The 27,645-nt window shown below is 38.5% G+C and overlaps 1 protein-coding gene and 2 pseudogenes across 2 annotated transcripts; 1 reads left to right on the top strand and 2 right to left on the bottom strand.

Moving 5' to 3' along the window:
- The first annotated feature begins 1,013 nt into the window (after positions 1–1,013).
- On the top strand, positions 1,014–4,345 carry LOC143863916 (importin subunit beta-1-like; annotated as a pseudogene). Its single transcript, XR_013241026.1, has 3 exons — positions 1,014–1,262; positions 2,093–4,056; positions 4,263–4,345. The product of XR_013241026.1 is annotated as an importin subunit beta-1-like (transcript).
- Positions 4,346–8,534: 4,189 nt separating this feature from the next.
- On the bottom strand, positions 8,535–13,063 carry LOC143869991 (cell division cycle 20.2, cofactor of APC complex-like; annotated as a pseudogene).
- Positions 13,064–22,641: 9,578 nt separating this feature from the next.
- On the bottom strand, positions 22,642–25,856 carry LOC143869990 (aspartic proteinase CDR1-like). Its single transcript, XM_077376521.1, has 3 exons — positions 25,577–25,856; positions 25,237–25,457; positions 22,642–23,268 (listed from the first exon to the last, which is right to left on the bottom strand). Exons 1-3 carry the CDS (start codon positions 25,854–25,856, stop codon positions 22,642–22,644), a joined length of 1,128 nt encoding a protein of 375 aa, XP_077232636.1.
- Positions 25,857–27,645: the final 1,789 nt, after the last annotated feature.

Here is a 27,645-nt window from a genome sequence, read left to right as displayed (position 1 = left end):
TTTGTAAATCATTAATCCAAATCCAAATCCAAATCCAAATCCAAAATTAATGGGTATCCAAACGAGCCCATACAGATATATTTACGGTGCAAATTGGCAACCATAAACATTTATTTCCAAAAGTAAAAAATCCTCATAGAACATTGAACAGTTTGGGCAAAGTGGAGCTGAACTTCAGAAGACATTCAAATTGTAGGAGTCAAAAATCCTAATAGAAAATTGAACTACTTGGGGAAAATTGGGGTAAAACTTCCGAAGACAATTAAAAAGAAAAAACAGGAAAATTTCTCACATATTTATGTAGAAAAAAAAAAGAAGCAAAAACAGAGGAAAATGTATAAAGAGTACATACCATTTGACCATAAAATATTGAAAAAAAAAAATGAAAAAACCATAAAACTGAAAGGAAAATAAGCTTAAAAGTTTGGAAAGGAAATTTTTTTTCTAAAATTCCCTCCTTTTTTACAGACGAAAAAGATAATTGGAAGCAATCCTATTTAAATTTTATTTAGAAGGGTTAGATATCAACCATAATCTTTTTTTTTTTTATCGCACTAACCATAATCATATCATTTCACCAACCAGCATTAAGAAGAATAGATTGTAGAAATGAATAATAGTGGCATAGATAGAAGAGAATTAAGAGAAATAACTTACAAACACCCACCAGCATATGTGTTGCATGACTAAGTAAGTATCAGACTATCAGTAGGCCGTAACCTGGCACGCTTTTGACATGCATGCCTGGATGCCATCATGAGCTCATCTCTCTACATCTCTCATGTCAAAGAAATGCAAGTTTTGTGTGTGGAAAGAGGGCCATGTTATGAACTGGTATTTACGCCACGTTAACGTTAGGGAGAGAGAGATATTAGTGCATGGGGAGAGTAAAATAGTAAGCCAGCTGTAGCGAGAGATAGAGATTACCTGTGGGAATTTCCAGATCAACACGTTTAGCGACGTATAAGCTGGGAATTTCTATTTTAAAGCTGGGGTCGAAGTACACCCCTCAACACCACAGATTTTACACACAAAAAGAACATAAAATCCTTAGTTTCGATTCCTGTATATAATATATAGATAGAGGAAACAAACAAAGATTTTAAAAGGCTTCTTCTTATTTTTCCAACTTTCTATCCCTTTCCCCAAACCCTAACTACCTCCCCCTCTCCACAGATAGAGAAGGACGAGAGTTATTTCATCGCCCGAAGAGAACATAAGCTCAAAACTCATGGCTTATGTATCAGATTTCGACTAACAAGGTACCCATTTTCTAGTCCCCAGTTTTTATAGATACCAATTTATTTTGTAAATTATGAGTCATACGGTGGGCCACAACGTAGAATGATCCAAACCGTCCATTTGATGGGCAATGTAAATAGGTTGTGCCGCAAAATATCATTTCCATAGGATGATCCTAACCCTCCGATCTAAAGAGAAACTGCATATTATGGAAACCTCTATAGATTGAAGGGTTGCGATCATCCTATGGAAATGATATTTTAGGGCGCAACCTAATTACATTGTGGCCTATCAAATGGATGGTTTGATCATCCTATGGTGAGGGGTCCTACAGTAACATTAAGGCCCAATTGTAGGCCCCACCAGTGGAAATGATATTTTGGGGTGCAACCTGTTGCATAATATGTAGTTTCTATTTAATCAAAGGGCTAGTATCAGCCTATGGAAATGATATTTTGGATTGCAACCTTTGTGACCCATCAAATGGACGGTTTGGATCATCCTATGGTATTTGATTTGCATTTTTCCTTGGGATATTTAGGCTAGATTTTTTTTTTCATGATAAATTAGTATCTACAACTAGAGAGGGGAGTGGAGGGCATGGTTGATTTGAGGGTGAGTAATGGCTAAAAAATAAGGAAAAAGTCAGTCCTATTCTGAGCTGAGTTTTTTGTTTCCTGTTTTTTCATGCTTTTCTTGCCCACTCCTCACTCATTCCCTCTTCCACCGTCCCTCACCATTGGGTAAGCTAATATTCATGGTAGCATCTTTCATTTCATATTTCTCTATTTATATAAGAATTTTTGTGTTTATGTGTTTGTTTCTTTTCTGTGTGTTTGTTGCATGTAAGATGGCCATGGACAAGAATACCAAGAATACCAATATACTATTGGGCGCTCAATTGTGGGTTGGAAAAATCCGAACCAAGGCAGAAGTCCATCCTCATGACTATTGTCTGTGAGGAGATATCCCTTCAAGGCCTCGAACGAGATCGGGCGAAGTCCATCCTCATGACTATTGTTGACGGGATGAATCTTGCAACGTACAGTGCTGATGTCTGTCTTGCTGCTACGAGGGCTCTGTATAATGCCCTTGGTTTTGTACAGATAAATATTTTGAATGGGATGGAACGGAGTTCCATCATGGACGCTGTTTGTCAGACTGCTAGCTCAAAGGAGGCGGAGATTAGACAAGCTGCATTCGAGTGCCTTGTTTCAATCTCATCAATGTACTATGGGGTCCTCGAGCCTTACATGCAGCCTCTGCTTGAATTGACCTCAAAGGTAGTGAAGGAGGATGAAAAGTCGGTCGCCCTCCAAGCCATCGAGTTCTGGAGCTCCATCTGTGATGAAGAGATTAGGGTTCAAGAAGAGTGTGGAAGTAGTGAGACTAGAGGACGCTTGATTGAAAAGGCTTCGTCGTCCCTTGTTCAGATTTTGCTCGGGACGTTACTTAGACAGGAGGAGTATCAGTACCAAGACGGAGTGTGGAATTTGTCCATGGCTGGTGGGACCTGTCTGGGACTCGTTGCGAAAATTGTTCGTGATGCAATTGTGCCTCTAGTGATGCCTTTTGTGGAGGAGAACATGCGAAAAGAAGAAGGAGACTGGCGTAGTCGTGAGGCGGCTACATATGCTCTTGGATCCATACTTGAAGGCCCATCTATTGCCCATCTATTGAAAAGCTCTCACCGTTCCTAGATGCGGCTCTGGATTTGCTGCTTAATGCCAAGAAAGGTGGTAATAGCCATGTGAAGGACACAACAGGTTGGACTCTTGGTAGGTTATTTGAGATGTTACACTCCCCGGGTAGGGGATTTTCTTTCATAACTATGGCAAACATTGAACGGGTGAAGAAGTTCTTGCGTGAGAGTATTGAAGAAGATGTCCCAGATGTAGCTGACCAGTTTTGTGGTGCCATTTACTATCTTGTCAAGGGGTATAAGGATGCAAGTGCAAGCTCCTCACTCCTCACACCTTACCTTCACGACATCATCACTTCTCTCATTTCAGCTGCTGAGCGTACTGATGTTATTGATTCCAGGCTTAAAATTTCTGCCTATGAAACTTTGAATGAGATTGTTAAATGTGCCAATTCTCATGAGACATCCCACATTATACCGCAAATCATTCCTGTCATCATGAACAAATTGCGACAGACAATGGAACTTAAGATCATTTCCAGTTATGAAAAAAGAAAAACAAGTATCTTTGCAAGCTTTGCTCTGTGGTGTCCTCATGGTTATCATTCAAAAGTTGAGTGCTTCCGAGAATACAAAGCCCATACTCCTCAAGTCAGCAGATCAGATGATGTCCTTGTTCCTTCGAGTTCTTGTTTGCAATAGGTCGACTTTGCAAAAAGAAGCAATGCTTGCAATAGGTGCATTGGCTAATGCCACTGGTCCGTACTTTGCCGAGTGCATGCCGCAGTTCTAAGAGTATTTGGAGAAGGGGTTGCAGAATTTTGAGGAGTATCAAGTCTGTGTTATCTCAGTCCGTGTGGTCGGTGATTTCTGCCGTGTGTTGGGTGATAAGGTCCTTTGTTACTACTACAGGATCATGAATCATCTTCTTGATCTCCTTTCCAATACCATGCTACATCCCTCTGTCAGGCCTCCAATACTCTCTTGCTTTGGTGATATCGCCCTTGCCATTAACGAGCATTTTGAAAAATATCTTCTATATGTTATGCCGAAGCTCCAAGGAGCAATGGAGAATTGTGCTCAGTTGGAAACCCGTGATAAAGTAATAATTGAATATGGGAACCAATTCAAATGCTGCATATTCAAAGCTTACTCAGGCATATTCAAGGGTGGTAAGAATTCAAACTCAGAACTATTTATAATTCCCTATGCAGAACATCTATTAAAGTTTGTAAAAGCCGTGCTTGATGACGAAAGGTATATTGCTTACATGCTTGCTTCTTTCCATTACTCTGTTTGCATCAGATTAAAATTCAATTCCTCCGATTGCAGTGTTAGTCTAATCCTAATGATAACTGGAAATGGATGATATCTATAGGGACGAAGAGGTGACAAAAGCTGCTCTCGCTGTGACGGATGACCTCAACCCCAAAATTGCCAGATTGGAAAGTGAATGCGGGATCAGTTTTCAAGTTCTAACTGCATTTTTTTAAAATACGCTCATTCATCATTATCAAAAGAACAAATATTCATTTAGGAAGAAATAATTACCTAAATAGGAAGCGTACTCTTAATTGAGAGGGAATGTCTGGGAAGCGTGCTTTCCCTGAATTTGGGACGCGAAAAAAACTTGGCTTCTGTAGTAAGTTTTTGGGGAAGCGAGCTTCCCATCCTATAAGGAAGTTTCCGATAACTAGGGAGAGTACTTTGAGTCTAATCATGACCGTTTGAATAACATAGCAACTCGGACTTAGGGATGATCTGATGGTGAAGCTGTTGATGTAAACTTCTCTATTTTATGCTAATCAATAAGGAACACCTCTGCTTGCAACCCCCCATTAAATTCAAACATCTTGATTTTAACATTATATTCGTATTTTCGATCTTCCCTCTCTGCAAACCACGGTTATGAATGGGTTTTGAAGTTCTTCCTCCAACCCATCATCGCCATCATCATAGGAGTTTCTAGTCACACCAACTTTACCTTCTGGGTCAGTCAATGACCTATCCTTGGATAGGGTCGGTTCATGTTATTTTTTTCACGTGTAAAGAGTAGAATATTTTAGACTGATTTTTCCTTTCTAAACTACACAAAATTCCTGCAATCCTAACAGGGCCTTCTCAAAGTAAAGATTCCATGATTAGCTAGCTAGGAGGTTTGCTCATTTCAGAAAACCAAGCATAGTTAATCTTTTTTGGATTAAGGATATTTTCTCTAGTATCTCTCAACAACATACATCCATTGAACAAATTGAAGGAAGGTCCCAGGATAAAGACAAACAAAAGAAAAAGGAAACCCTGATACAGTAACATTTATTTCACAAAAAAACTGCACGACAACTATTGAAGATAGAAATGTTAGGGTTGATTCCTGTCACAATTCTGCCAAGAAGATTGCTAGCAAGAGGATTACAAGATATATTGTAATTGAGCATCCTGGGCAGAATGGATTCGACTGGAGGAATGGATGCGTTGATTCCTGATAATTTGTAATACTATATTTACAATGTACCAGCTTCCTTAATTTGGTTTCTTCTCCCATATAATTGCATTGTGGGATCAAGGATCTCCCGTGCAATTTCATTGTGGCATCAAGGAATGCCATTGTCATTCCACTTGCACGCCTGCTGTGAGATATTTTGAAGAACTGATGTGCAGAAAATAAGGCAGGCAAAATCCCATGTAAGAGTTTTGAATAGAAAGTATTCATCATAACAATACAGAGAAGCATTATATATTTGTGTAGAGTTAGCATTCAACAGCAAATCCCAAAGCATGGTTACATGACAATGTATCTTTCGTAGTCTAAAAGCACCAACCTATGACAACTCTAAATGATATGAAATATGCAGTTTTTGTATGACAAAGTCACCATGTAACCGAGTGAAAATATCGGTCCTAAAACAACAAGTCAGATTCCACCCAGATCTTCTTGATGCCCAGATTTCTAGCACACAGAATGCCGTTATAGATTGCCATAATCTCCAGCGCATAAATGTCTTCCTTTTTTGTGTCCAAAGAGAAGAAATCGATAGCCATGCCATTATGATATCTTATGATCCCTCCGAGACCTCCACCTTCACTGCTAAGGGAAGCATCAGTGTTCAACTTAAACTCTCCCTCAGGGGGGCCTGATCCACTTACTGTACTTGGGATCTCTTTCTTTTTTTTTTTTGAAAATTGTACTGTATTTGGGATCTCTCTGGATTGCAGAGTGTTTATAACCGACATTGCTAGCAATCTTCTTTCTTTGGTCTGCATCGTCATCTTCAAGCTTTAGACCGTTTGTTCTCAGTTTTACATCAGAATGAGTTTCCCCCAGAATCTGACATTTGTGCTTACTTCGTTTCTCGAAGACCCTCTGATTTCTCTCCTTCCAAATCCTATATATTGCTGATTCAAAAGCAACTCTAATGGGCTATGCTTCTGACCTTTCCAAATTTCCCTTATCCATTCTTCCTCCTTTGCAAGGCCTTTTAAGACCACCCTTCTTCTGTATCCAAACCTCCATAGGATAGATTGCCATATCCAGGAGGAAAACCCGCATTGAAAGAAAATGTGATCAATTGATTCTATTTCCACAGAACAGAGGAGGCATCTGTCATTTACGTTTGAGCTGGAAAAGATGATGTGGTCCTTTGTTAACAGCTTTTGATGAAGAGCTTTCCAAGTTACTATGGCATGCCTCGGAAGATGGCCCTTAAACCAAACAGTTTTGGTCCAAGGGACAGTCGGGCCAGCATTTCTAAGGCTATTCCAAACACTTTTGGTTGACAGAGTACCGTCAACAGCAGCTTTCCAAATGATCTTATTTGAATTTTCAGTGTTAAACAAAGAGTCCAGTAGGATTACTGAGAGAATCTTTGTCAAGAATTGGTTCCATTCATCTTTGCAATGGATATCAGCCAGGGAGGTTAACCTAGCAAGTGAGCAGTCAGTTCTTCTTTTGGAAATGAGGGAGGAAAGAGTTCCTTGAGGGTGCCAAGGTTGTTCCCAAAGATCCACCTCCGATTCATTTCCAACAAGATAGCAAACCTGACTTTTTATCTTAGCTCTCATGTTAAGACTACTCCTAAAACCCCAAGAAGGATTTGTAGGCATTTTCAGAGTCCAGATGTTCCTTCCTTTCAAATACTTTGAGCCGATCCAGGCAATCCAAAGGGAGTTCTTATCTTGAAGCACGTTCCAAAGAAGCTTCTCTTGCAGAGAGGAATTTATGTCTACGAGCCTTCGAGTTCCCAGACCCCCTTCAAATTTCGTTCTGCAGATGTCCTTTCAAGCAATGGTATCCACTTTTTTCTTCCCTTCAGCCCCTGCCCAAATGAAGTCTCTGAATAATTTTTCAAGCTGGTCAAGTACACCCTTTGGGATATTGAAAGCAGCAGACCAATAAATCTGGTATGATTGCAGCACAGATTTTACCAACTCCACCCTTCCAGCCTTTGAGAGGAACCTGTTTGTCCAACCTTGAATTTTTTTCCTTACCTTGGAGATCACTAGAAAGCAGTCTTTTTTGCTAAGTCTGGACATAAAAAGTGGGAGTCCTAAGTACTTTATTGGAAGGCTCCCTTCTGAGAATCCCAATTTGCTTTTGATTGCTTCCTTGACTGAAGTCTTGGTGCCAGAAAAGAACACCTCACATTTTTTGATATTGGCATGAAGACCAGTACATGAAGAAAATTTGTTACGGCAATCCAATATACCTATAGTATTAGCCAAATTTACAGTTGCAAATATCAAGAGGAGGTGGGTAATTGAAATAGTACCTTGAGAAAAAGGAGTTGATATAATCTTCTGATGAAGAGCATTTTCAAGGGTGATGGACAGCATTTCCATGGCGATGCAGAAAAGAAGGGGGGATAAAGGGTCTCCCTGCCGGATACCATTAGAGGAGGAGAAGTGACCATGAGGGCAGCCATTAACCATAATGGAGAATGAAGGAGTAGAGATGCATTCCGATAGCCATCTGCACCAAGTATGATCAAAGCCCTGCTTAAGCTATGATCAAAGCCTTGCTTGAGCATAAACTGAATGAGTGCTTCCCTGTTAAGGTTATCAAAAGCCTTGGCCAAATCAATCTTGAGGCACATTGAAGGGTTAGGGCTAGGGTCGTGAAAATTGTGGAGGATGTCATGGGTTAGCAAGATGTTTTCCTGATGTGACTTACAGTGAGCCCTACCATGAAGAGGCTATGTTACAAAAATCACAGCCATCCTTCAATCCTAACTGGTAAAATAGTAGCATTCACACAAAGAGCTAAAACTAAGAGTGGTATTTGTACCATGGTAGGGGCCACCGCATAGGGAAATAATATTTCCCCCCTTTTTTATCTAGTCTACTGATTTTGGCACTACCATGTTTTAATAATTTGCATAAACATGAATTACTTATTGGACAGAATGCAACAAATTTGAATGTTTTTGAAGAAAATATTTTGTAAAAAAGAAAATAATTTATAAAAAATGCAGAAAAATACTTTATATGAATGAAAGAGGTTCCCACAATGGGGAGAACCTGGTTAAAAAGAAAATGAAATTATACCTTGAAAATTCTCCCATACCCAACAAATGAGACCCATCTTTTAATTAAACTAAACCATCTCTTGAACTTGATGTGATTTAAGTTTGCAACTGGACATCTCTTGAACTCTTCATCTGATGTGGTTTGAGTTTGCAAATGGCCATGCAGCACTAGTTGTTTTGGCCAAAGACTTGGTGGGGACTACTTTAGGAGTTCCAAAGACATTCCAAAATCTCAATGTCTCATCAGTCGCAATTATAAACAGACTTGCGACTATGGCAGGGCGGTACGGTCTGCTCTCTCGCGACCCCTACTCTAATCAATCAAAAGACTAAGGCCCCTACTGAAGATTCAAAAGGCGAGCACTGAAATGAGAAAGGCTTGCAGCCTCGTGACGCAACACGACTTTGGTTCACACTAGAAAGTGCTTCGAAAGGTGTCAGCATGTGCGCGGAGCTGCAGAGGCTATTGTGGATCCATCTGGCCTCTGAAATGAAAATCTAATATCTAAACCCATATCTAATATCTTAAAATTTCATAAGAAAAGAAAGAGTTGTATTTGTATTCATACCTGAGCCATGAACAAAGCTGTAGAAGTATGACCAGTAAGTTTAGTAATCTTAACCATTGGAGGGTATTTCCACAATGTGAGTTGATTATGAGTGAACCCATGAGACCTCAACAATTCCCTCTCATTCCTGCTCCATAGCAAAGAGCAAAATTGTTAGCCAATATCAACAGAATTCAAACAAGCACCTATGTGATTATTCCAAAACTTAATAGACCTATCCCAGTACCCCCACCAGAAGCAATCATTGCTTTGGAACGGACATCAGACAAGTGCCTTCACAGCGGCAGTGTGATCTGCCAATCTGTGAAGCCATTGGTGGGAGAATTCGAAGAGGCCATGGATCTGTCTCATATGTGAAAGACATTATCGTTCCCCCAGTTGCTAATTGTTGGCTCGAACCTGACGACTTCATCCAACAAACCTCTTGTCCATGCCCTCTATATGTTTCAATGATATGGGATCTTATTCACACATCATTGTTAATTATCAACGCATCCATTCCTCCAGTCGTTAGGGTGTGATTGTTCCAACAAAGAGAACCGACACGTTATCGGTGCCCACCTTGCATAGTTCTCAGCTGTAGAAACACAGGCAAATGAGAATTAACAATAACAGTCAGATCATCATCAACATATCCCTAAAACAGGGTGTTTGTAAGAAATTTGTTAACATAAAACCACTGCTAAGAACAAAACATTTACTGATTGCAAAAATACCAAAGAATATAGCAGACGGGAATGAGAAAACTCATACCATTCAATTAGCAGCAGAGTCCCATAGCTGGACCTTAGAACTGTTCAAGCCCACATCAGGAGACCAACTCACACCGGTAACAGGACCATTCTAATCTTTCACGGACACGAGCTCTGATGTAGACCCATCCGAAGCATCCCACAAGTACAACATATTTCCAAGGGCCAATGCTAAGATATTGCTACTACTCCAATTCAGCAAGTTCAAATAGTAGTGTGGACCCCGATCCCGAGGACGGGGGCGAGGACACGAGATCCCCGCCAATCCTCTAAGATCTCCACATGAGAAGGAGAGCTCTACCAATGAACTCTCGAAATGATGCCACTCACAGCATGGGTAGCAATATAAGTAAGATACCTCTTGATTCGGGGACTAGCCCGTAACCAAGACGTACCTAAAACAAAGAAGAGTCGACATCCAGGGTAGTCGGCCTTGGAACCCATACAATACTCTGTCGCAACGGTTAACCAGAGATACAAAAGGTCCATGCCTGGTGACGAATGAGAAAGGTCCGAAGAGCACCCCATCTGCCCGAGTGCAAGCACTCAGTCTCTTATGCCATTTTTATTAACTTCAAAGAATTTTGGACGAAAATCATGTGAAATGAGAACAGGCATCCCTGAGAAAACGTCTACCTACGCATGCATGACCCAGGGATGGGCAAATAGAACAAACAAGTCCTAGCTCATCACATCTAATCCTAACTCATCACATCTAAGAAAGCAGTAAACAACTACATGCACAGCTACAGCTAAGCAGATAATGACAGATAAGATGGATAAGTAAATGCTATAGCTAAGCATATGAATGCTACAGAGAACCGACACGTTATCGGTGCCCACCTTCTAATCTGGGTCCATTTCTCTAGCTCTCTTCCTCTTCCTCTTTTTTTTTTGGCTGAATTTTTAAAATTTCTACGATTTGTGATATTTTTCTTACATTTTATTGTTCTTCATATTTGGTCTGAAGAACAGAAAAACTAAGTGAGTAATTACGATCGCACCTGCATCCAAGTGAATGAAAATATAAAACAAGGTGGCTTCGGGTAAGTTGAAAGATATCAACGCATACAATTTCCTAGAAAATTCAGTTTGGTTTGCCCCTGTTCTCGAGATATGCATTATTATTTCAGAAGAAAAAGAGATAAGTATACTAAAATCTCTTCCATTAACATGAAGCACCGGCTTTACATTTTGAAGACTAATTTAAATTTTGTCTGTTTGTTGGAGGGGAATCCTGGCATTTTCTGTGATGTGAAGGTATGTTGATGTGTGTGATGTAAAGGTATGTTGATGTGTGTATGCACATGTTGTCAATAATATGTATGTGCTTGCGTTATTGTATAGATATGTAGAGTACAGATAAATTGTAACCAACTTCTCAATTTCCAAATAATGTTGACACAAATTTGGATCTATATGTAATATATTTATCTATTTTCTTCTATAGGTATTGAAGAAGGCAGCATTTCATTTGTCTGTTGAAGCTGGTGGGAAGGGCATTTTCAATAAAGAACTTAGTTCTCAACGCTAATTTTTCTATTTTATCTTGGCATTTATAGAGGTTATCCATTATATAAACTATAAAGTTCTTTCTTATTGTGATTTAGACAGTATCATTATAGAAAACATCGACTTTTCTCAAATTTCTATTTGTAAATCTTTCCCTCTTTGAATACCTCTAAAAATTATTTGCTTATAATCTTATATATAAATCGTTTTAAAGTAAATTCAAATATTTCCAAATAAGCATAATACCTTTAGGAACAATATAGTTTATGCCATTCAAAGAGGCCTTAGTGTCCCATCAAAATAAATTATTCAGCCATGCCTTATTTTTGCTAAGACTGTTTCTAACTCTTACATGAGAATGTTCTCTCTTTTTGTCTAATCTTCTGCTAACCTAATAGAGCCAAAAAACTCTTCTCTAAGTTGCTTGATTTTATCCTATTTTCTTCTTGCTGTACTTCTCACATTGACTTCATGAAAGTTTTCATGTATATGTTTCCAGAATGTATGTCAGGCATTCCAATAAGGGTTTAGTCAAAATTTGTTAATAAACCAATGCTAACAAATTCCTTTACATTGCACTCAAAAAATGAAAAAGAAAAATTGATAACCCACAGATGCCAATAAATCCTTTCTTTCCAAGGACTTTATTTCATGCCAACAGTATCTTTTATGGATTAAAAACAAAAAAAATATATAAATTTCATTAATTCAAGTTTTTTCAAAACAAATTATTCATTCATGCCTTACTTGGCTTTGCTATGACTGTTTCTGAACTCTGTTTTATAATAGTGTTCTCTCTTTTGTCTAATCTTCTCCCAAACTAATTTAGCAAAAAACATCTTCTCCAATATCCAGAAAATCTTATTTAACCATGTCAAGTGACACAAATGAAATTAAATATAGTTCGATCTTTATACAATTGCATGTCTAAATATTCTATTCAGCCCTTTTAATGAATTTATAAGGTTTATAAACAGCCTCTTTACCTTGGCTACTACTGGCGTAGCCGGAAGCGTGAAGAACGAGTCGATGTTGATCAAAGTCAACACCGATTAGAATAAACCTTCGAATCCACGAAGGGCGCTCGTCGAATCCACGAAGAGCTATTCTTCGAATCCACGAAGACCATGAATAACCCACTTTCTCTAACAAAGAAGAAAGAAGAAAATTTTATATTTCATAAAAGATGAACCGTGCAACAACCCTTGCACGTAGGGCTTTATAGAAAAATACTAACTTCAACCCTAATTAGGACTCAATCTAGACCATTGATTTAAACTAACTAGCTTTGCTAATAATCTAACCAATAGCTATTGTTTATATGACTTACCCATTCAGAAACAATGCCTAAAACAAGAACGTGAAAGTTTCTTCTCTTTGGGTTGATTTGCTAAAAATCCTCTAAGTTGCTAAATTTATTCAACTACACAAATATAGATGTGTCTTTTGAAATTATTATTTAATTGGAAGGTTTCCCAAAGGAGGCGGGCAACTTGGGCAACTTTCCAACGCCTTGCAACCCACGTCATTCCCCTCCACTTGAAAAGAACTCGACCTCGAGTTCATTGGTGATTTCAGTATAGAATCTCCAACTTCAAAGACCTTACTACGTTGACGCTTGGCTTTTTCTGCATTGTACTTAGATTTGGAGTCGACATGCTTCTTTTTCTTCTTTTTGACAGCTTTGTATATCCAACTCTTCTTCCCTTCCTCCTTTGATTTGAGAAGGGGTTCTTTTAGTGCCAAACATAATTGTCCCTCCACTTGAAAGGCTTTGGGGTTCTCCTCTACTTTTGATGTGCACATAACTTGATGCATCGCCATGGATTGTCTAGGAGCACAAATGGGAGGAATTAGGTATTCTTCCGTATATTGCGCCTCTTTATTCCCCTATACATCACATTGCTTCAAATCTTCAAGCTCGTCACCAACGGCTAGATGTGTAGTACGCCGACCACCTTGGGGTGTAACGACCCAATTTCCACAACGGGTCGCTACGGGGAAAAGACAACAAAAACCTCATGAAATTTTATTTTAAAAAAAAAAAAACCATACAACCAAACACGAGATAAAGAATTTTAAAAGTAAATAAATGAGTGAGCAATCTTATTCCAATTCAATAAAGTCTATTACATCAATCAATAAATTTCATCACTAAGCACGTCCATAAATTAAGTAAGACCAAAATAAAAACTCAAATACTATTGGATAAGACAATGATGTCAATCCAAAAACACTACGATTGCTCTCCCCTTCTAGAGTGGCTTCAAATTTGTTCGTCGGCAAAAACACCATTCTCATCTTCCCCTACATCACCTGGTAGAGACAACTGAGTCAGAAAACTCAGCAAGATCCTTTAGCTAACTTATAAAATAAAAATGCATTAATGACAATGTATTATAAAATAACCCATAAATCATCAACTAAGTAGGCCAAAACAAGTAGAATACAAGAAGCTCTAAGAAAAATGGCAGGAACTATGATCTCTGAAAATGATAAGAAAAATGATCTAAGTATACAAGCATGACCAAAGAAGAACAATGTAAAGGGATCCATTGAAAGTGATCATCTACTCCTCAAAATTACTTCATATTTCCATAATACGGTTCAATCAAATTTATTCTATGCATATACCTGGGTCAAACATCATAAGTCGTCACTAGCGGTTCAATCATAAATATAAACTTCAGGCACATACATAAGGATCTAATATTCTCTTCCAATTATTTTGCATGTTCCAGGCTAGAGAGTAAATACAAAAATATGATAAAGGGACAAAGTATAATATCAGAATCATTAAAAACATTGTTATTATAGAGTTTGCTATCACTTGCCTTTTCGTCTCCACGTAAGGCGATTTCAAGTGGATCACTACGAGTCAACAAGAAGGTGCCCTGTAAATTACATATTAAGGGTGTCAAAATTCTATTTCTACTAATCCGTTCATTGTTTTAGGTACATTTATTAATTCATATCATTATCTAAATATGATGGGCTAAAAATATTATAATTCCCAAGTTTGCTTTATGGATTTATCTTTATTTTTTCAAGAGTTGCTAGGGACCAACGCTACACGCAAATTTCCGGTCGACAAGTTCATGTAGTCGCAATCACATTGGCTCACTCTATAATAGACTTTATGTTATTCACTTATTTCCCTCAAGGTGACTACATGCTCATGTGTTGTCTGACCTTGAATTTTCCATCAGTGTTGGTCCATAATAATAACCCAAATCTAACCCCCTTTGTTCCTACCTGAGCCACCCCCTGTACTAATAAAATGAGTAGTCATAATACACTACGAGGGGTGACCCAAAGGAATTAAAGGGGCAAATATAATACCATCCTTTATATTAACTTGTGTTCTGACATTCCCCGTTTTTTTAATTATTATTATTGTTATCTTTGTTTTACAGGCTTGTAGAAAGTGGGTCTCAAAGCAATCATATGGGTTTTAAAGCATGGAAGATAAAGGTACTGACCAAGGGAGATATGGGTATGTAGATGCAAGGGTTTTTGGGCATCTTGGCATGGGTTTGGTGGTGAAGATTGGATTTGCTTGTTCATGTGATGTCTTGTTTAGTCATTTTACTTGTTGTAATTGTCTTTAATGGTCTTTTTGTGTCATTATGAGTAGTTTAGGAATTTTATGTTGTATTAGGGTAAGGCCCTTTCCTCTCATTTGTAACAAGTTTCTGGCATTAAAATTTTTGGAGAGATTCTCCTTGGAGGGAACTTTGAAATAGAGCTTGGCTCTTTTCTATCTTTCATCCTTTTTTTTAAAATATTAGGCTTATGAAATTTGAATATTTGAGTGGTAATCTTTCTTTCATGCCTTTCATCTCTTGTCACTACTTGTTGAATGCAAGACTTATCCATCGATTCCACGTTTGATTGAGCTCGTGCGTCCCCTCGCTCATGGCGTAGATCAAATCCTTCAGCGATTCTACGCTTGATCGAGCTCGTGCATCTCCTCGCTCGTGGCGTGGATCAAGTTCTATCATTTTTTACAAAAGTAAAAAAAAAAGGAAAATTTTCTAGATCTAATCCGATCTCCAAGATTGTCGAAAAGTGCTTCCAGATCCAATTGCGTCGATTGGTATCAAAGCTCAGCAGCAAAGATTTCTCAATCTTTGCCGATCTTGGAAGGGAAATCTGTAGAGAATTGAAACAATTCGGTGAAGAGAGCTCAAGAACAGTCTCGGTTTCTATTCCTGAAGTAGGAGTGACCGGATCTATGAAATTTGTGCTGGAATTCTCTGAATCTAGTGAGTTTTGTGTTCGAATTCCACCTCAGGCTCGGATCTCAACAGCAAAGAGCATCAATTAATGGTAATCTTGAAGTATTTGTCAAACAAAAACTCACAGTAATTATTCGTCCAGGTACTTTCTTTGATGTCATTTGGTGAAGATCCAAATGAAGTTCCATTCTCGGTTTAACAAACCTGAGAGTTGTTACAAACTGAGTTCTAGATCTGGAATCTCTGGGCTATCCATCGGATCTGAAACTCATCATTATTGTCGATCTGGATGGATTCAAAATGTTTTACGATTATACATTCAAAGCTGGAAGATCTGTTCATGATTCCATAAAGCTTGTTGAAACTACTCGATTTAAGAGGCAGAAGGATCAGAGGTTCTGTTCTGAATTCTGAACTTCTGATATTAGATTTTGGATCAAAGAAGTCTTCTACTTTGCTTTATTTGCAAAATGAGTCTTGTAGTTTGACAATTTGCAAATAGAGTCACCACTTTTTTGAGTGAATTTTGCAAATCAGGACATGCCATTAATTTGTGACCAAAATACCTGTGGTAGATTTTTTTTAACTCATAAAAGACCAAAATGTCCATATATGTTAAAATTCAAAAATTGTATTGTAAACAAAAAGCAAAATTCCCATGACAGTAAATTATAAGTTTTGAATTAAGGGTGTGGGAATATCATTTCTCTCTCTCTCTCTCTCTCTCTCTCTCTCTCTCTCTCTATATATATATATATATATATATATATATATATATATATATATATATATAAACATTCTTGACCCATGCCATGAATGGGTAAAAAAGATGGGGCCAACCCATCAAAACATGCAGTGTAAAATTGTGGGGCGCACCATATACATGGGTTCGGATGGAGACCATGGGACCTATCCCATCAAAACATGGGGGCCTCACCAGATGCATGGTTTTGAGTTGAGTTTGTAGGACCCACAATATCAAAAACATATCAGTGTGGATCACGGCATTTGGCCTTTTCACAAGCTAATTTTCACGTACAAGCTTTTTACCATGTACGAATCTCTCTCTTTATTCTCAGTGGTTTTTTCCTTTTTTTTATCTTGTAAAATCTCATAACATAGGGTTTCTAAAAACCTGAACTAGGGTTTTTGTGGTTCTATGTTTGTTTTGGGGTTTCTGTAGTACGCATTTTTTTGTTGCTGTTCTTGTGTCTATGTAGTACGCATTTTTTGTATTTCTTTTGTTTTTTATTGGGTTGATTTTGTGGTTCTGATGGGTCTTTATATAAATCTTTGATTCGATCTGTTTCTTCAATACCCATTTGTGGATTGTTGCTGTTTATTATGGGAAAGTTGTAGACGTCTCTTGGCTGTTATGATGGGAATTCTTTTCCTAGGGTTTTTTTTTTATACAGAACCTAATATATTTTCTAAGAAGTGATTCGACATTAGGATTGGCATTCTTTTAATTGCTGAGTTATTATAACAAAATTCACTTTAAACTGAACTTAAGCCGCTTCAAAATTGTACGAAATGCTATTTGGCAGTATTTTGAAGCACATTGCATAGCAATAACCAAGAGACAGAAAGACCAACAATTGTGTTTCCTCTACATAAACATCAGAAGAGAGGAGCAACGTAAATCCCACATGGAGCTCAGATACATGCTAATGATAGAAATGGGCATTTGGGTCAATATGTTTCTCAAATAGAGAGAATAGTATAGCAAAATAACTGAATCAGCAAGGTAGAACTTCAGACTTATGCAGCCTTTAAGTCTCTCCTATCCATTCCATCCTACCAAATCACATAGTAAAGTTTCCTTAATAATTTTTACTATGCAGTGCAATTTCAGTAATATATTTTGCTCATTCTATTCATCTGCTCTCCCCAACCCATGCTCCATTCTTGGCCTTATTAGTGCAAAACCTCTCCATAACAGGATTGATTCATCCAAGGGTTAAATTTTCTGGTCCTATGCATAAAGCTTCTTAATATGACCTTACTTTTTGAATTTTCTACAAGTATACCATGGATTATTGGAGATTCACTTTTCTGTATTCAAATTCAGTACCCATATCAAACACGTAGTGGTGGACCACAGGTACCTCACAAGGGCTAAGCCTCTATATTTGGTAATTATAATATAGCTATACACCATCTATACATAATTTGGTCAGATTACAATTAATTTTATTTTTACTAGATTTTTTTTTCGGGAGGGAGCTGACCAAACTTAGGGGTGCAACTCAGGTCGATTTTTGAGAATTCAGGTTGAGCTTTTACCTTAAAAACGGATTAGGTTCGGGTTGATTCCTATTCATTTTTTTAGCAAAATATCTACCCGACCTGACCCAAGTTGCACCCAAACTCATGATCTCAATGTAAGTATTGATCAACATCTCTATATTATCAGTCTAGATGAATTTGGATTCCCAAACGCTGGCCCATTTGATTAACCCTCCCAGAGCCCATCCCTCACAGTAATGAAATTCCCATCTGCAACCACATTGCTCGAAATTTCAAAATTCAGTGATTCCAACTATTTTATCTGCTTCTCAATTCACAGTTCTTAGTTTAATACAAACAATTGTAACCTAGAGACATCTCCAAGTAATTATAACCTATACAATTCACCAACCTATATAATTCACTAAGAAAAAGATGTTAAGAACAATGCGTTATAGCTATTACCGAAGTTTGCCCTGAAATTATACTAAAAACCACAGTACCATCACTTCTAGAGCTTTAAAAAATGCAATTCGAACACCTCCAAGGAAATTAAGGGCAATGTGTGATGAAATCAAAGCTAGTAATCAAAATTAACAGACAGAAAGCCCAAAAAAGAGCGAATTTTCGATACTTTTATGATCTTGAGCAAATTTAGACCTAGAAGCTGCAAAAAAATCACATTAAAAGAGGGAAATTGTTGTGTGTGTAGAAGGATGCGTACCTTGATACGATCTATGGGACCGTTGCAGGGAAATGCATGGGGGAGGAGAAGAAAGAGTGAAAAACCCTAGATTTCTGAGATTTGAGAGGGACCATCCACACGTGCCACCGACGCACTGCACGTGTGGATGAAGATGTGGCTGCGTATGACAGATTAATTTGGAAGTCTCACTTCTCTGCTGTAGTGCTGTGGTGCTCGCTACCAATTCGTGCCGTCCATTTTAAACCTCTAAAGATCGAAGGGTTAGGATTATCTTGTGGATATTATTTTTTAGGCATGGCCTATCAAAGTCGTAACCCAACAGATGATAGGTTTGGATCGTCCAATAATTTGTGCTTAGAGATAATACTTTTGCTGCACTTGTATGTACGTGAGGGTAAGGGTGTAAAAAGATCGAATTCGAAGCCGATATGGATGTATCCGAATTCGATTACAGAAGACACTATCCGAATTCGGATTGGGATTCGAATTCGACGGATATTTAATATCTATTACCAAATTCGATTCCGGTGGATATTGTTCGAATTCGGATATTATTTGTATCCATTTATCCGATAAATTCGAACATTTTATTGCAACACTTTATCTTTCTTCTCATTCGTACTCCTCGAACGAATTTTCCAAACCCTAAAACCAAACCTCTACCTTCTCTTCTCATAATTAACTCTCGAACTCTAATTTTTTCCTAAAAGGAAATTTCACTTTTCTTTTAGAAACAAAAGATAGTGTGTCATTACTAAAAATAAATATTAAAGATATTATTAATAATAAATAAAAAGGATGTACTTCTCGGATTCTGATGTTAAACGGATCGGATATACCATTTACCATATTCGCATCCTCTAAAACTTGGATATCTCATAAACGGATTCGGATAATATCCGCGTGAAACGGATTCGGATCCAAGCGGACACCATACAAAAAACTCTAGGATGCATCTATTTTTAAAGAAAACATAGTGGGGCCCATCTCACTTGAAGATCCAAACCATTCATTTGTTGGGCACTAATGTAAATAAGCCATGCCCCTAAAATCATCTCGACAGGTTGATCCTAACAATCTGATTTGTAGAGGGTTAAGATCACCTTGTGAAGATGATTTTCAGGGCATGGCCAAATTACGTTGGGTTCCACAAATAAATGGTCTGGAACTTCGAATAACTTGGGCGTGTAAACGCACCTACCTGCGGACGTGTAAAATGGACGCCATATAAAGACTAGTAGTTGTTCATGTTTAGAAAAACACAATGTGATGCACTTATTCGAAGATTTAAACCTTACATTTCCTGGGCCCTCACCTAAATAGGGTGTGTCCCAAAAATTATCTCCATATTGAAGGGTTAGGATCAAGTTGTGGAGATGATTTTCATGGCATGACCTATTTAAATTGGGCCCAACAAATGACTGATTTGTGATTTGGACCCTTGAATAAGGTGGGCTCTAAACAGTTAAAAAACGAAGTGTGTCAGTGTTTGTGTTGGGGGGGAGGGGTTTATCATTAAACGCAAACCTATGTTGGGGCACCATAATAAACTCTTGGGATTTGCTAGGGAATTTCGCAGGAAGGCATTTTTCGGCTGACTTTTGCATGAGAGAACATCCGCCTCAGATGAATTGAATGAACGGGACAAAATCCGCTGAGTTAGGTCCAAAAAACCTCAACCCAATGCCCGTCCTACAGGGCTCAGCCCAACCCTTTGCCTGCCCTGATTGGTCCGAATTGGGTTGGACCTCGCCGGGCAATTATACATGTTTTCGGTCTGTTTTATTTTCAAAATACTTCCACACGATCTATTTGATATATGTGATTTTTGGTCACATAAATACAGAACCAAAACCTAACAGATGGAGAAATGAGAACAGAAAAATCAATTTCCAATACAAAATTACAACATGAAAGCAGTAGTATGCTAATTAATTTGCACCAATAAATAAAGAGAAAGGAGCTTGTTGCATATAATTTGAGAATGAGATCAAGAATACATTTATGTAAAAGTGTAAACCGGGTCGGGTTGGCCCGAGGTATCAACCCTTAGCCCGACCCGACCCTGAGTCAGGGCCTAAAAAATGAACCCAAGCCTGCCCTTAGGGTTGGAAAATCCAACACAGACCTTGTTCGGGCTCAGGGCGGGTTAGGGCTCACAGGGCCAAACTTGCACCCCTAAGTCCAATACATTAGTCGTTTCATTGCCTACATTGCGAACCCGACTTTAGGGTCTGTTTGGATGCTACACATTGTCATAATAGAGCAATGGGTAAGTGGTCAAATGGTAGGAACATTTGGTGATTTTCATGATGTAAGAAATTGTATCCATCCTTTTTATTTTTCATGAGATAAGGGTATTTTGGTAATTAGAAATATGATAAGGGAATTGTGGTAATTAGCTTTTCAAATTATCTAAGTTTTCACTAGGTAATGGTATTTTGCCATTTTCATGAAATAAGGGCATTTGGCAATCTGCTCAACTCAATTTAACTCAGCTAAGCCTTTGTCCCAAACTAGTTGGGGTTGGCTAATGAATCCTTTAGAAAATTTTCAAGAAGAAGGTGAAATAATCTACCCGGCTCAAATTGACTAAGTCTAATCCTGACACTAGTTGCATCCGTCTACATGAATCATATTCTTCCATTTTCTCTTATCTAACGTCATGTTTTATGTTATGTTCCTAGCTATCAAGTCTTTTAGCATTGTTTTTACCCAAGTTGTTTTTGGTCTACCCCTACCTCTTTTTATTCCCTCACTTTGGCACGATTTACTGCTTCTCACTGGAGCATCCAAAGGCCTATGTAGGATATGTCCTTGTTGGATATGCCAAACCATCTTAAGTGGTGCTCTCTCATCTTCTCCTCAATTGGTGCCACCCACGCCTTTTTGTGGATGTCTTCATTTTTTATTCTATCTAACAATATGTGGCCCCACATCCATCCAAGCATTCGCATCTCCGCTACACTCTTCTAATGCACATGCTGCTTCTTTGTGTGGCTCAACATTCTGAGTGGTGGCAAGTTGCTAAAATTAGTAATTTAGGATTATTTTCCTTTTTAAGGATTTTTTCCAAAATTTACAATTTTTCTCATTTTCCATGAGATAAGGCTATTTTGGTAATTTTCATGAGCATCCTACCTGATTTAGAAAGATTCTTGGATGGGCATTCTACCAAGAAAACGTGATTTGAAGGGACTTTTGGAGTAGGGCCCCTCGACTAATTCAGATTTTCAGGACGGGTGGAAGCAAAAAGACTGGTGGGTAGACCTGGCAAAAAGTGACCCGGACCTGCGGGTCCACCCGGCCCGCCCGTAAATTACGGGTCTGGGTCACCAATCAGTGACCCGTTTTAGATTGACCCGCTGGTCCACCCAGCCCGTCAAAACTGGGCCGGGCCGGGTGGACCCGCGGGTGCCCGTAGAGAAGTGCAAAAGGTTTTCTTTTGGCACCTTTTGGCACTTTTTCCGTAATTGTCATAACTTTTACTTTTTCTATGTATTTTTTACGTCATTGTCATAACTCTTGCTTTTTCTACGTGTTTTTTTCCGTAATTGTCATATTTTAGAACATTCTTTCGGTTTTTTTTTGGTAATTTTTCTACTTTGCTTCCATTTTTCCATAATTTCTCATTTAAAACTTAGTACCCATGGTTATTATTTATTGCTATTATTTATTGCTAGCCACCTTTTCACAAATTGTACTTCTGCCAATCTTTGTAGTTTGTACCACGCGACAATAAGACAAATCTCTCAAACAGTCAACATAAATGGGTTGCGAAGGTGGCTAGCAAATCCCTGTACAAATAAAAAAAATCTTAAAAAATATGTCAAAAATCCGGGTGGCCCGCGGGTCGACCCGGCCCGTACGGGCCGGGTGCAGGTCCAAGCTTAGTGACCCGTAAAATTTTCCGGGTCATTTTGACCCGGCCCGTTTGACCCGGACCCGTACGGGCAAGGTCAAAACCGGCCCGGCCCGCCTGTTTGCCAGGTCTACTGGTGGGACCAAGGCGTTACCCCTCAAGCTCCCCGTAGACCCCCTCTAGTCCAAACGAGAAGAAACCTTGTAAGGACAAGAAAGAGAGGTGTCTTTATATAGAACAAAAATTCATTGATAAGAGACTTTTCATTAGATTGAATTTACCACCACATTTCGATAAGCAAAGAGAATACTAACCCTAGCTAAGATCATAATAAGAATACAAAAACTAAAGAAATCAAACTCATCTACTTCTTGGTGCAATCCGTGGGGGCAAACGAGACCTTCTTCTGCACAAGATCATACCCAACTTTGAAGTTCATCTGCGCTGCATTCCCATAAACGAAAAGCTCATCATTAACCACCACGGCAATGCAGACAGCACGTTCAGTCATTCGAAGAAACGTATTCAATGGAGTCAGACGAACTTCAGCTCCGGTGAATCCATAAATCATGTCGGCCAATTTCGTGCCCGATTGATAGCACAAATTTCTATTCGGATCATTGATCGGTGGAACGGAGACGACCTCTTTTATCGCCGATACCAATTCCTTATACACACTCGTCGGCAAATAATTTGCGATCGCGCCACTATTGAAGAGAACGTTCCTACATGCACCCGGTGATAAATTAATCTTCTTGTTCCCCACTGTGATGTATTCTAACGTGAGAAAGTAATTCATTTCACCTCCTTTCATTACCAAAGGGGTCGAAACCACACCCTCACCAGAGAAAACAGCACCATTGTCAAAATTCATTATGCTAACAGATGACAAATCCAATATTGGAACCAAACAATATGAGAATTTCCCATTAGCCATATGAGAAAATAGAGAACTTTGGCTGAATCCAAGCCCGAACAATCCGTCCCCATGCTTTTCGAAGGTACTGAAATACCCCAAACGTGGAAACGTTTAGGGGGAGAGGGTATTTTGGTCCCGGAATATTAAATTATAAAATATTAAATTAAAAAGAGGAACTAGCTAGTTTCCAAATTAGAATGAGTTAGGGTTTTCAGAAGCCTGCTAAGTAAGGACTCTTAAAGACAAGAGTCTATAAAAACTCAATAAGGCTACAGATTTTAGAACTTTAAACCCTAAAGAGAGAAATCGTGTGGAGCTTGGGAGAGAAGAACGAAGAAAAGCTTGGAAAATTGTCTTCCAAGAGGTATGTTAATAAATTATGAATTATTTTACTCTCTACAGAGATTTAGATCTCTTGAGAATAAAGAAGAGATCATATCTATATAGATTTAATCAAGCCTTGTGTTCGTCAATTGAAGAACCATAGATTAGGTGGAGGAGAATTGGTTTTCCCTCGAAGATCTTCGCGTTCTTTCGCGTTAGATGCCCTAATCAAGTGAAGAGATTAATAAATAACTTGTTAAGGTATTTAACATGTTTTAAAGGAAGAGGAAAGAAGGGTTTTCGGGTAGAAAATTTGGAAGAAACTTGTGTTCTTTCAGGTTTTGGAAAAACCCAAGCCGCGATGTTCGGACGCCCGAGGGAGGCGCCAGAAGAGTCTTCGGACGCCCGAAGGGCAAGGGGCGGGCGCCCGAACACCCATACCCGAGAATTCCCGAGAGGGGAAAAAGTTGCAGGGACGCCCGAGAGGGTTGCTCGGACGGCCGAAGGGGGTCCTCGGACGCCCGGTCCGGACACCTGAGCACACTAAAAATGGGCTGATTTTTTGGAGTTTTTCCAATAAACTTTGGGGACACAGATTTGTTCCGAAGGACATAAATATTGGTCCAAAGTATTAATTAAGGGTTGATATGGACTGTAAAGGATACTACACAGTGATCGAAGGAGTTACTTCGTGGGAGACAAATCAGACAAGTACCACAGGTGAGTAGACTTGTTCTACCACATTTATTCTACATATTGAATATGAATCTTTATGCAAAGATATGCATGTTCATGATTGTTATTGACTGTGTTGGTATATACGAGGGTCAATAGTAATGGTATGATATTGACTCCTAGTTCAAATCTACCATACGCATGTATGTGCTAGTTGGACTTTATAGTCACAGTTTTTGCATCAGGACATGGTGTTGTCCAAGTGAGGATGCAATAGTTAATGTCCTTTGAGAGAAAGTGTTTTGCATGATTACTAGTGTATGGGACTTTTTCTAAACCGTCGAATTAATGGTCACGGATCAAGCCGCAGTATCACTTTTCGAGGTATTTACGAGGGTGAAATCCCATACGAGATCGTTGGGATTCGGCTTCCTATGAGTTAGTAGGCAGGTTCCATTGGCTACGTAGTCTAAAAGTACTAGTCTCGCTACACTAGGCATCAGGCACAGTTACAGTTACAGATACAGATACAGTTATGCATGTTTATGCCAGTTATACAACTTTGCTAGCTAGATTACTATGCCAGTTACATATTTACATATATTGCCAATTATTTTGTTTATTTAATTGGTGTTATGTTATTAGTGTAGACATGTTTATTTCACTAAGCATTAGCTCATTCCACGCATTGTATGTTACAGGTGGAGAACAGTAGATGCTTGAGTTCACGGGCTTGGGGTGAGCAAGGGCGATATATTAGGATTTATTATTTTCAGTTATTCAAACAGTAGTTTTAGTTACAATGAACATCTGGTTGTTTAATTTGGTTTATTGATGCCGTTGGACAAGATTTAGTTTCCGCATTGATGATGAATTAATTAATTAGTTATTGCTTTAGTAGCTCTGTTTATTGCATGGTTCCAGTGTGAATGCCTTACATATTCGTGGTCTAATGAATCTGTGGCGCTGTTATGTGCCTAGACCGGAAATTCGGTTTGGGGCGTGACAGGTACCATTGTTGTTGTGTCCACAACCGAATACAATGTTGGGAACTTGGACACTTCCACCACTAGTAGAGTCAAAAGTTAGTGTCTCAGTGGCAAGAACACCAGATGTGTGAGAACCATCTGCATAACCGTATGTATAATTGCATACATTGGCGTTTATGCACCCATGTGGAATGGGTGTACCATTACAGAATGCCGAGTTACAAGACATATTTTGGTAAGTAGAAGATTTTGAGGGATCAAATAAGGGTCCAACTGTTGGTAGCACCCATCACAAGGTACGCATTGGGTCCAGATAAGATCACTTCCTGTGTCAAGGTTGCCACGGATTTTGACCGGTGGTGTGCTGACGGAGAACAACATGAGATACTCACCATTATTGGAAACTACAGGTGATTGGATGGAGGAGGGAATGGCTGAAGAAGGGTTTGCAGATGAACGGATTAAGTGTTTGACACGATGATTGGATCGGACAAGGGCTTTTGTCACACGGTCGTATACGGAAGGGTTATAGAAGGGAGATAATGGTGAGTCACGGTGGATGAGTTCTACGCTGAATCCGCCACTACCAGCTTGGACAAATTCATTTGTTAGAGAGATAAAGAATGCTAAAGAGAGAAGGATTGCATGGGCAAAATCTATAACAGGTGCCATTGTTACAAAATCGAGAGAAAAGGGAGGAAGGGTTAATTTGAATTGAGATTTGGGTTCACGTGAATTTATATAAATAGAAAGGAGTATTCATGAATGAACCCCATTAATGTTCGTATTCGGTGTGGATATGGGCGTGTCATCTTATAAAACGAGGTCTAAAAACCTCTAGATCAAAACATATGTACAATAATCCCCTCAAAATTTTGTTAATTACCAATACTAATATTTTGTGCCTTAAATAGCTTTTAATCTTTTATTTTACCCACTTTACCCTAAGTTAGAAATCCCTAAAATTTCTCCTTTCATTAATAATTCATCAATAAAGGCAATTTTAATTTATTTTTTAAAAATGGCACCATTAAATCTTTTGAATCTCTTTATTTTTCAAAAAGTTCTGTCTGGGCCACCATAAGACGATCCACACTATCCATTTGATGGGCCACAACATAAATCATTTCCATAGGATGATCCCAACCCTCCGATCTATAAAGGTGTCCATTGAAATGATTTTGAGGCTACAACCTACTTACGTTGTGGCGCACCAAATGGGCATTTTGGATCATGCAAGGTGACCTGGACAATACTTTTTGCGTAGAATTATCCTATAGAAATGATTTAGAGGCCCCAACATATTTAAGTTCTAGTCCAACAAATGAACGGTTTGGATCACCCTACGGTGTGACCTCGATAGTACTTTTGGAAAACCAATGGACTATACACCATATAAAATCTAAATCTCATTTGAGAGAGAGAGAGAGAGAGAGAGAGAGAGAGAGAGAGAGAGAGAGAGATTTTCAAACGAATAGCCTTTGAGTGATTTTAGGAATTTCTATATTACCTACAACTAAAGGTACTATAAAATGGCTAAAGAAAGATTAAAAGCTATTTTAGGCACAATAACGTGGTATTGGTAATTAAGAAAATTTTGGAGGGATTTTTGTAGATTCTGTTTTTATCTCGCGGGTTTCTAGTTGTTTTCCTTCTTTCTATGGAAGTTTCTTTATGGAGAGGGATTGCATATTAATTACCGGATAGTGGTCTAGGATTTTGATTTAAATATGGGTTGGGTTTCTATAAGTGGAAATTTAAGAAAATGTTTTTGCATGTGGGAGTTGAAGATGTACAAATTCGAACAAAACTTGGCTCAGGTCGGGGTCTCGGGAACTTTCCTCAGACTCCCTACTAATAGAAAAGAGTGTGGGGGTGTGGAAATATCAATTCCATGCTTACTTTTTATTTTCAGAAGTAATTGATATTTCCACACCCTTGCTATTAGACTATTAGCGAGGGCTGGCTTTGTAGACGATTTTGCATGGCCAGGCTTGCTCGTTGCGAGTATAAACCTTTAATTTTCATGTACATACATATGCAGGGTCCACTATTTGGATCATCCTATCGAATGTGCCGTACAGTGCTTTTTGAAACATGCGGTAGGACCCTATTTTTCAAGTACTCCTAGAAACAAATTCATGGATAGATTCAGATCTTACTATCCATATTTAAGTTTCATGTGAGGATTCTTATGAGTATATTCTAAGTAAAAGAAAATTGGATCAATACATTAGGGAATGAGAATAAAGTACGGATTGAGGCTGTTTTCATTTTCTGTTAATTTCTGAATACGAGTTTCATTAGTTTCAGAAACTTTATTTCTGGAAACTTTATTCTTTTAGCTATGAATCAAAGTTTAGAAGCATGGCGGGTTCTTTCTAATTTTTCATTCCCATTCAGTATGTAAGTGGTTCTTTTTCAAAGGCAATCCATAAAGATTCGAATTGGTTTCTTCTTA

The sequence above is a fragment of the Tasmannia lanceolata genome, unplaced genomic scaffold, assembly GCF_043159265.1.
Source record: "Tasmannia lanceolata isolate RefF3 unplaced genomic scaffold, GAP_Taslan_0.1 ptg000003l, whole genome shotgun sequence".
Classification (NCBI taxonomy): Eukaryota; Viridiplantae; Streptophyta; class Magnoliopsida; order Canellales; family Winteraceae; genus Tasmannia; species Tasmannia lanceolata.
Note: the sequence above shows the minus strand (reverse complement) of the source record. Positions and strands in the feature narration are given on the sequence as shown.